The 10,653-nt window shown below is 43.6% G+C and overlaps 1 protein-coding gene across 1 annotated transcript; it reads left to right on the forward strand.

The window, feature by feature from the left end:
* Positions 1 to 29: 29 nt before the first annotated feature.
* LOC144151493 (neprilysin-21-like) lies at positions 30 to 10,019 on the forward strand. The gene is made up of 5 exons (XM_077682561.1): positions 30 to 157; positions 3,142 to 3,207; positions 5,848 to 5,952; positions 6,054 to 6,130; positions 9,803 to 10,019. Exons 1-5 carry the CDS (start codon positions 104 to 106, stop codon positions 9,906 to 9,908), a joined length of 408 nt encoding a protein of 135 aa, XP_077538687.1. The 5' UTR covers positions 30 to 103; the 3' UTR covers positions 9,909 to 10,019.
* Positions 10,020 to 10,653: the final 634 nt, after the last annotated feature.

Raw genomic sequence — 10,653 nt, forward strand, 5'->3', positions numbered from 1 at the left:
TGCTTCACGTTTTTTGACAATTTAAGGAAGTGAGTTCGACAGCTATGGAGAACTCCGAAACTGGTGGAGCAACAAGAGCCGCGCAATATTTGAAGAAAAAGCGATGTGCTTTGTGCGTCAGTACGGAAAGATTTTCGACACTGAAGCTCAAATGAAAGTAAGTCCTGACGAAGAGCTTTTTCGTCTTTTTAATACATGTCCAATCATGGGCGTCGGCGGGATTTCGTCTAGAGGGGGGCAAACTTATTGTATTGAGGGTGGAGAGCGAGAGGTCGGGAAGAAGAGGCAATTGTGCTGATGTGGCATGGGGAGGGGGGTAGGGGTCAAGTGCACTTTTGCACCCCTTTACCGACGCCCATGTCTCATGTATAGAATATGGCCGGCGAGAGTACTTTCATTACGATACAATTTTTATGACCATTACTGCCATACCACCTGCAGCTTCGCCGCAACCATGGTTTTCCTATTTTATACTGAAAAATTACATTATACAGAAGTGCCATTTTTTAACGCTGCCAAATATTTATTCCACTCTTGCTCGAACTTGTAGACCCTGCATTTAGACACTTACACGCTCATGGCTCTTGCGTGATGCTTGGCTTTTTCTCAACTTTATAAAACCTGGTAAAATGTGCTTCTGAAATAGAAACTGCCCCGAATCATGCCAACATCTCCTGAACATCTGTTGTTCAGGGTAAACTACCAAAACCATCGAATGCTCTACGCCGCCTCATGTTCCAGCCCACAGGGGCACACGCCGGGAATACAACACCACTTATCCGGCTGATCATAGGTCGCTGCAGACATAATCGTCCTGTTAGCGGCTTCTTCTGCTCCATGAGTTTTTGAGAGGAATTGTAAGGCAGCGGCGTGCCAATTATTTAAATACGTCTGTTTTTTCTTTATAATTACTAGGCCTTCATGCGGATAAGCCGGGTTAGACGTGAAAATCCTAACCGCGTATTGACCAACGGACAAAACCTGCCATGTCACAGGGCCTTCAAGTTATGAAAACCCCTTTTCGTTGAAGTTTTTATTCTTTTTCTAGGGCTAATTTTACGGTTACAGTGCCTAATTTTTCTACAAACAAGAAAATTAGCATCAGCGGTAGTACCCGGCCATGCCCATGTGGGTCAATATTCCAATGGGTGTTACAGTTACCGAGTTATTCCTTACTTGTCATAATTAGTCAGTTCAAAAAGGAGTCGTGCCTGAGGTCAAAACATGGAGGCTCCTACCGGAGTCGTGTGGCTGTAGGAAATGGCTGGAAGTGGTGTTTTTGGGGACTGTACAGCATCGGTGTGCTGAAACGGATACATACCCATGCGAAGTGTTATCTCAGTGCGTTTGAGTGATACCTATTAGTCACTGCTTTGTAAGTAACATGCGCTCCTTCGGGAAGGCTTTAAACCGAACACGCCGCTCGCAGTCCGAACATATTGCGGGCGATCTAAGTGAACGCAGGAAAACTGAATTGCAGCAGTCTCCACTGTATTCCTTATGCAAGTTGCGGGACAAGAGGGGAAGAATGTGAGAGATAAGAGGGGAAGAAAAGACGTGTGGTTAATTCCAGGGCCTATAACTGGGAACATGTATTTACAGAAAACACCCCACGCTGTCCCAACAGATGGCGCGCCCGCTATGCGAACGCAGAAAAATTGAATTGCATTGATAAAACATTTACTCTAGTGTATTCACCATGTCAGTTGCGATAGTGGCGAACAACAGCTTGAGGGGACGGGGGAAGACAACTGAGGTAGTATATTTCAAATGAAAGCTAACCGACAAATTACAAACGTTCGCGTATTGTTTCTCGCAGACTTTTGTGAGAGGAGTGGGAGGGGTACTTACGTACTTACGTAACACAGACAACGGAAGCCTTCTCTTCCGCAGATATTTTTAACTAGAAGATTCGCGGCCAATTTGTTCCACCCCTTGAGAGCTGCAGTTAAAAAACGTTTAGTTAACTTCCCTTGAAATAATTGTAATGTACTCCAACATTTTAAACTCTGCATGTCCAGCATTTATTGCTGGGTATTTGTGCCAAAACTTTGCCATGTTCACCTTGTAAGGGGTGCAGTTTCAAACGTCCCGCTCACACTGTTGTATGTTTGTTAGCTCGAAATCCTGAAATTAGTTTTGGCGTATTTTTGCACGTGACAGTTGTAAGCAAACAAATTGGATATATAAATGGGTTATATAAAACAGTCATCGAGAAATTTGTAAAATACATAACTTTCTCCTGATCCAAGTTGGTCCTCTTAGGGGTCGGTTAGGAAAATCCAGGCGCAGCAGTTTTTAGACATTCGAGAGCGTTGCCTATACCAGCCAAAGCCAGTGCGATATTTATACAGGACTGCGACACAATGACGAATACATGAACAATTTTCTTTTTTCAATCCATCACAATTTTTTTTCATGCGGAGATATTGCGTATCTACACCCTTATACAAATATGCTTTCAAAATATCAAGCCTTAGGAATGGTATTTTGGCTACTCGTTTATATTGCCTCTCACGTGTTTTCAGTCTGTTGAGGGTGGGATTTCAAAACTTCTTTCTCGCGCATTTAGCGGCGTGCTCGGGCACAATGTATAAACACGTTTGAGCATCTGCGTGAGTAAAATCTTTCTGCAAAAATCAATTCAATACATCATAAGGTCAAACGTGTTTTGGGCCATCTCTAAGAACACGGAACATTTTTAAAACACCATTTCGCGGCTTAGTTGTTCGTGAGGGCGAAATCCTGCAACTACCTTTCATAGATTTTTACAGGCTGCACATGGGACCAAGACCACTTCAATCTCTCAACTGGCGAGGTGGATGATAACAAATTTCCGAAAACACACTATCCCTCTTTCCGTCTCATTAGGCATTGAATTTCTGCAAACCAGCCATACTCCACCCCTACACCACGATAGAAATGTGCTCCCGGCATTTCAAGTGTATAGTTCAAGCAGCGTCTACTGGGCTTTGACGGATCCGTCAGTCATTCAGTCAGTCAGTCAGTCGGTCATCCGGTCAGTGGGCCATACGGTTGGTCTGTACGGCACTTCTATTTGTAGGTATAGGCAACTTGCCTGCATTTATGGTTGGTCTTACAAAGTGTTTTTTTTTGTCCATCCACATGGATTCGACGAAGCTCGACGGATATAAGACAGTGAACGAGGACATTGCTGACAACGGCGGGCTGCGCACCGCGTTCAAGGTAAGCAGGGGTACGTTTAGTGCTCGCGATATTTCTTGGCCATTCGGCGCACATTTTCTGGCCACTGTTTCTTTCCTTATCTGTGTGCGTTAGAACAAACTTTAGCTGCACTCGGCTATCCTTCCAAATGAACATCAGTTTGGTACCGCGTTACAATGTTACACCAAATACGCTCAGAAAGTCATAAATGCAGTTTCATTTCGTAGCTACAGCGTACAAAATCTTAGGCACACGTGGCTGAACTTTCTTCGAAAGATTGAATATAGTCAACAAATCTCGAAGACATTTATTGGCAAAGTTGAACTGCCACGTTACCACTGAGTTCAACTCGAAAGGCATTCTCCAGCTTGAGTAACTTCCTACATGATTGAGTTCACAACGTTCATTAGTAGTGATTATGCAGTCGTCTTTTGTAGTTGAGAGGGAGAGAGATAGACAGAGAGAGAGCGAGAGAGAACATTCCTTCTGGCGAGGACAGTCCTAGCGAATGTCCACTAGGATGGGCAGGTGCGCCAGGTATTCTTCGGCCCTAGTTGTGCTCACTGGTCACGGGCTGCAGCTTGGGCGAGGAGTTCCTGGTCACCTCCAACCAGGTAGTCGGACGGTTGGATAAAATGACGAGGGTAACGAGGCGAATTTCGATATGGTGTGTGGAGTGGTATCTGAACGCGATGTTCCCGGCAGTCCGCCAGTGAATATAGGGCGGGATTAGTGTTTTGGAGAACGTGAGAGGTGGGGTTAGCTCGGGGGGTATTCGTGTTACATAGTCGCCGTGCTCAGGTATGCGTGGAGGGAGATTGGTGAGGGGGGGGGGGTGATTTCTAGCCGCTGTAGGCGGTAGGTTGTGCTTATCTGGTTATAGATAAGTCTCCGTGTTTTCTCAGTTTATAGTTAAGGACATTTGGAGGGTGTTTTCGGCAGTTCTTTATTTTTGGTGTTTTTTAGGTTTCTTTCTCGCAAATTACTTAACTTTTAAGAAATTGACAGTTGAACTTTTCTGAATTTTCTATACACCAGAACCTTGGATGGAGTGTTATTCGAGGACATAAACATCAGTCCGCTCAAAGCGAAGTTTAAGTGTCTTGACAGTTTTAATGCAGAAATCAGTAGGCATAAGCACAAATAGAATGCAAGCAATGTCCATTTTTGCGTATACAAACTCAAGGACGGTGAGGATAGCTGCAAACTTACGTTGAGAGGTTTTTTTTCACTGTTGGAGGAGCGTTGCTTTCGATTGATGACTCTCAGCATTCAACATGTATTTTCAACATTTCCGCTTGAACCCCGGATAGCGAAAAGAATCAGGGCGCAGCGAGAAAGCACTCGACACTGTGAAGCTTCCAAACGACCAGGGTTAATTGATGTTCGTGACTGCTGGTAATCTGTAAAATCACTCACGAACAGGCGGATGTTGTCAGCCTCAAAACATCAACTAGAAAATCGCTAAGTATGTTCGAACTCGCGGTAACCCTAATGGCCTAAACTGGACTCACATCTGTACACTGCTCTAGAACAGTGGAGAAAACACAACCATGCCCATGCAAATGTCTAGGTCTCAATAAAAAAGAGCCCCTCTCCTAGATCGCTGGTCGTTCGCACTTATCGCTAGTAACTGCGAACAGCCAGTGGCGGTTATAATTAAGGGGGAATTTCAATTCCCCCTTAATTGAACTTTCAAAAGTTCAATTCAAAGTTTCAACTTTTACCAGCAATTATTTTCACTATGACCGCTGAAATGTATGTTTATCTCATAAATTCGATTTGACAAACGTTCTATCGGTGAAAGCTTTCCAGATTTTTCGAGTTGCTCCGAAAACATGGAGCTTTAGTTGTATGAGCAAAAATTCGCGGGTGTTTGGGCGCCATACGGCGAGACGCGTCTGCCTGGTTCTCAGTAAATGAGTACTCGCGAGGCCAGGTGAGCTGTTTCCGCACTACGTAGTACCACGTGGGCTCAGGTCCACTCTAAGGGGGTAGCTTGATTTAGAGACTGCCATAATAGGGACATTCGGTGAGCAGAAAAGGAAATTTGTTCCCTCGAGAAATATTCCACGGGGGAAGGGGTTAGTGTGTTATGGTGATCGCTATTGCCGCTTTCTTGACCTCGTACAGTAAACTGTGCCAGATTGCTGAGGGTGGCCTCTACCAAACGTCCAAAGCCTTACGGCAGATTGCAGGCTTGGGAGTGTGAATGCTGTATTGCTGGGTTTTTGGGTGCCAGACAATGTTAGGAATGGTGGGTGTGGTTCCAAAGTCCAGATGTCAGTGTCGGTGAGAGACTGCGGCCACATATGGTTGTCTTCAGTGATACTATGCACCAGTAGGGTAAGGCATGCTTCTGAGTCTCTTTGTATGTAGAGGAGTTGAGTAGGTGACTAGGTTAGGTGCGTAATGCGTCTCCCGCCGAATAAATATTCTGGTAAAGGACTCTGAGGTCCCTTTTGGTGGATCTTTGAATGATGTTTGAAGGGGTTCATATTCCTATAATATAAGGGGTTCATATATGAAGGGTTCACGTTCCTATGTCTTATATGCAGTGGGAGGACATTATAAAATATCCTCGGTTCGTTTTTGTTAGCTGACTGTTCATTTTCGAGACATAATATTTAAGGTGAGGAATATGTATGGCTTTATTTTCAGGCATACAGCAAATTCTTGAAAGACGAATGTCGTGGAGTGGACACCCGCCTGCCAGGACTGGAGCATTTGACCGGGAAGCAATTATTCTTCATAGCCAATGCGATGGTATGCTTACGTTACTAGTAGAATAACTTGGTCATTTCAACCGATTTTATTGTGTGTCCCTAAAATGAATCCCTAAGTATGTCCGCTTATCTGTCTTACAGATATGGTGCAGTATAGGTAGGAAGAACGAGCTGCAATGGAGAATTCAGTACGACACGCACAGTCCAAACCGATACAGGTCAGTTGAATGCGTTATCATGGTCGCTAAGAAATACCGCCTGGTTTAAAACACCAACAAATATTGTAAAATCGCATTCCACATTTTGGTTGCTTAATCCGAAACAATGTTGGGTTACCTTGACAACACAAAATGATTGCCTGTGATTCAAGGACACCACCGCAATAATTGTGAAAATTCTTGCGTAGTGTATCGTTGGATTCGCGCATGGCAGAACCGCCACAATACACATATTTAACTACGTTCTATATTAAAGCGAGTAATCTGGAATAGCAGTCAACAGGATTTACGACACTTCCACCACCGCAATTCTCAATTCGTTGTAACAGTTTACCACAGACATTTTACTTAGTTGTGTTCTTTATGAGTATAACGGAATGGGTTTAGTAACTAAGCATTTTTTTCTACCAACCGAAACGGCAGATTGCATCAACCCCATCATAGGGCAGAAACATGCATTCACAGCTTTTATCCGTCATGTTAAATATCTTAGCTGTCTAAGCATTAACATCCCTATTGAGCTCGTTGTGCTTTTGATGGTCGTTCTTAAACACCCACTGAAGGACTCGCATAAGAAACACTTAAGAGATGGGTTTTTTTCGGGCGGTTGCTGTAGAGAAATTATTAGCGAAACAATTTCTAAAGGAATAAAATTGATTGTTAAAAGAAACCTAAGCGTGAAAAAGAAAGCGCGAATATCGAGATAGAACTTTTAAGAAATATGACATGATTTCTAAGCCTTGGCGTGCTGTAGTCTGCTGTTTTTAAGCCAAGGCCTATACGGACTTTTTTGGGCCGTGCAGATTCACTACCTCGCGGTTTGACTACAATGTGTGCGGCACAGCAGTGTGCGACACAGGCGTTCTGAGCGATGCTGTCACGAAAAAACCCGAACAAAGATTTGAAAATGGTTCCTTGGCTGCTTCGCAGTACTGTGCGATTTCAAACCCATGGCCGACATCCTCTTCTATAAGTAACAGCATATGCTAAAACAGCGTTCGGAGAGCACATCGGTTTGAGGTAGTTGGCGAGGCAGTGGAAGTGGTAAACAAATATATCTACTTAGGCCATGTAGTGACCCCGTATCCAACTCCCGAGGCAGAGATAGTTATAAGGATAAGAATAGGGTGGAGTGCATTCGGTAGGCATTCTAAAAAAACGAATGGCAGTATATTCCCTGAAAAAGAAACTGTATGACAGCTGCTTATTACCAGTACTCACCTACGGGGCAGAATCTTGGAGGCTCACTAAAAGGGTTCACTTTAAATTGAGGGCAACGCAGCGAGCAATGGAACGGAAAATGATAGGTGTAAAATTGAGGGACAAGAAGAGAGCGGGGTACGTCAACGGACAAACGTTGGTTAGGGACATACTATTAGAAATTAAAAAAAAATGGGCGTGGGCAGGGTACTTAATGCGAAGGAAAGGTAGCCGTTGGTCATTAAGGGTAACAGAGTGGATACCTAAACAAGGCATGCGTGGCAGGGGGAGAAAAAAGGTTAGACGGAAAGATGATATCAAGAAGTTTGCGGGGATAAATTTGTCGCAGTTAGCACAGGACCGGCATAATTAGACCTATGGGAGAGGCCTTTGCCATGCACTGGGCGTATATAGGATGATGATGATGTTGCTGACTGTTTGAGCAGGCCGCCCTCTAGTGGCTTTGAATAGTGATAAATCGACATTGCCACGTGGTGTTCGAAAGCAGTCTTCGCGACATGGAGCTCATTATGCCTGCAATTTCTCAACGCATTCGAAAACTCCAACAAAGACGTGATAGTTATGGTCCCGTGAGGCGCACAAATATGGTAGAATTACTGCAAAACCTAACAACCATCATACTGACGTTCTAATTGAGCAGACATCCGACATATTCAGGTCCAATCTTTAGTAAAAAGATCAATTTGTGCAGTATAAATGCATTCTTTAACGTGGTTCTTAAAATAACTTTAACGTTCTTCAATCTGTAGATCCGCCCGGTGCGGGAGCCGCTGCGGAACACCATACTACAATCAGAACATTGCAAACTGGGATTGTTTGCGTTTCTATTACTGAAAGAAAAACAGATATGAGATGACCATTCATAAGGATAAAGGGTTTGTTTTAAATACCATAAAAGAGCTCTTCCGCACAGCCTTTTTTCTCATTGTACTTTACACAGGAAATGTACGGGTTCTATTGCCCGAAATAGAGCGATTTTACAACTGTTCATGCTTCTTCCGTCTCATGTAAAACCCACAGCTTGAACAAAAAAAGATAAGTTGAAGCTACTAACAACAAATCTCTGCGAGCTGTTGCCATTAATGGTTTTTGATAAAAACAGGCTGTTTTGTATGCAACCCAACCGTTAACAGGTTTAGTTTGATAGAAGGTGCCGTTGTCAGCAGAAATAAGTGATGCCATAAAAATAAGGACCAATAACACTGCAACAAACTCTACAAACAGCTTTTTAAACAAGCTACCCCTGATTGCTCATCCCAATAAGTGCAATCAGTGTTATTTTTTATTTGTTCCTGGCGCCACAATTTTGTGTTAATCCCAGTGAAAGAATCAGAGATGGTGATTCTTCACATACGCACCAGCTAAAATATTCAGACGCCATGCTAAGTTTGTTCGTCCGGCCTGCAAGGCTGAAAAATTGAAGCTACGTGCCGCTTAAAGTATTGTTAGGACATGCCAGAATTTGTCTACCGAAACACTTTTACGATGGATCGGCTGATGGGCTTTCCGACTGTTCCGAAATAGCCGTACGACCAGTCGCTAGGGTACGGCACAGATATAATTCGGCGGACGTGTTTCGTAAGCGATTGGACGTTTAACCAAAACATACACATAAATGCAATGTCTTAAGGCTGGAGTAATCAGGAAACAGAATTGCAAGCTAGTTAGATGTTATCCTTGTAGAACACACTTCGAACAAATGGGAACTTAAATAATTAAATAAATAATTTGGGAACTTAGTTTAATACTGTAATCGAGTGTGAAATCAGTGCTACAGAACATCACTTCGCTGTCACTTCAGGAAGGCGCACCTCCTGGGCTTCACTTGCAGGTTTCTCCGAATTGTTTGTTTAGTTGTCATTTTATGCCGCCACATTTTTCGTCACGTGAAAGGGTTGTTGCAGAAAGTTATGTATAAAATGAAGTATTCTGGCACGAGCGATTCAATGAGCTCCCGAAAGCCGTATCAATTTCAGTTCGCGCTGCACGTAACTGTTTTCCTACACGCATTCTATTATCTGTCATGCCCACAATAGCGAACAGTTCCTGCATCATTGTACCTATAAAATATATGGTTTGGGTAGTCGTGGCTGCCGCCCTGTTCACGTTGGCACAAACGTGCACTGATCACAAGATGGCAAGTCTATACTTGGCGTCTCCGTTTCTTTGAAGTATGAGCCGAATCGTGTGCTTTGCAGAATAAATGGTGCTATCACGACTAATTGCAACCATTTCCAATAGAAAAAATCTGGTTTATTTATAAAATACCTAAAGTTAGGAGCGCCACAAAACCGAAAAAAGCTTTAGGAAACAACCCAAATTCACCAGCTGTGCAGCTGGTGAATTTGTGTTTCGTTTTGTGCAAATCTTTCGAACTACAAAATTATGGCTTATGAATGCATTATTGGCTTTGCTGATATTATTGAAAGATTTCTTACTATTTTATCGCAGAGTCAACGTGCCGATGAAAAACATGGAGGAGTTCGCTCAGGTATTCGAATGCCCGCACGGGAAGCCAATGAACCCCAGACGCAATGAGACATGCGTTCTGTGGTGAATAACATTTTCGACGAAAGAGGAAGGCAATCCGCCTTAAGCCCTGGACATCGAAAGTGCTGCCCAGAAGTGTCAGTACACGTGTATGCGCCTAGACTACGGAATAAACCGAAATAACCATCTAAAACATTTCGTCTCCTGTATTTGTAAGTCTATTCTGAAGTACCGAGAGCCTTTCTGTATAATCAGCAGAAGTTACTGGGCAAGATCCAAATTTTGGTTTTTCTACCCATGTGGTCAAGAAGCTAGAAGTGTGAAACGCGCCCTGTGCTTCCACAAACTCACGTTACTTAGCCTTAGTTGTCAGAAACGACGATAACCCCCCACAGCCACTACAGCTTTTTTCGTCATTTTTTTTCTCATGAATACGTGTGTTCGTGCGCGCCACCGCACACCGGTGTAAGGAACACATGAGCTTGACGATGACAGCCAATTGAGAAACCCTCAAATTAGCAACAGCGACAAGCGTTGGTACTACAGCGACTGGTTTTTTCTAGCCCGATCGAACGTTCCTTCCCGCTAGGTAAATTATTTCTATGCCCGCCATGTACTTTACAGCTATTTTGTCTTCACTGAGTGCACAGCCTGGTTGTTTAAGCGTGCACTTTGCCTTTTAATTGGTATGTTTTTGCTGTTCGGTACGCCGCTTGAGTGTAAATTTAAATATAGCCTCTAAACGTTTTCCATGCTTGGAGAGCCGGAAAGGCGTGATTATACTCTGCGCACTAAACCCCTGTCCGTATTCT

The sequence above is a fragment of the Haemaphysalis longicornis genome, unplaced genomic scaffold (genome assembly GCF_048455015.1).
Source record: "Haemaphysalis longicornis isolate Haplotype H1 unplaced genomic scaffold, Haemaphysalis longicornis Haplotype H1 scaffold_9, whole genome shotgun sequence".
In the NCBI taxonomy this organism is placed as follows: Eukaryota; Metazoa; Arthropoda; class Arachnida; order Ixodida; family Ixodidae; genus Haemaphysalis; species Haemaphysalis longicornis.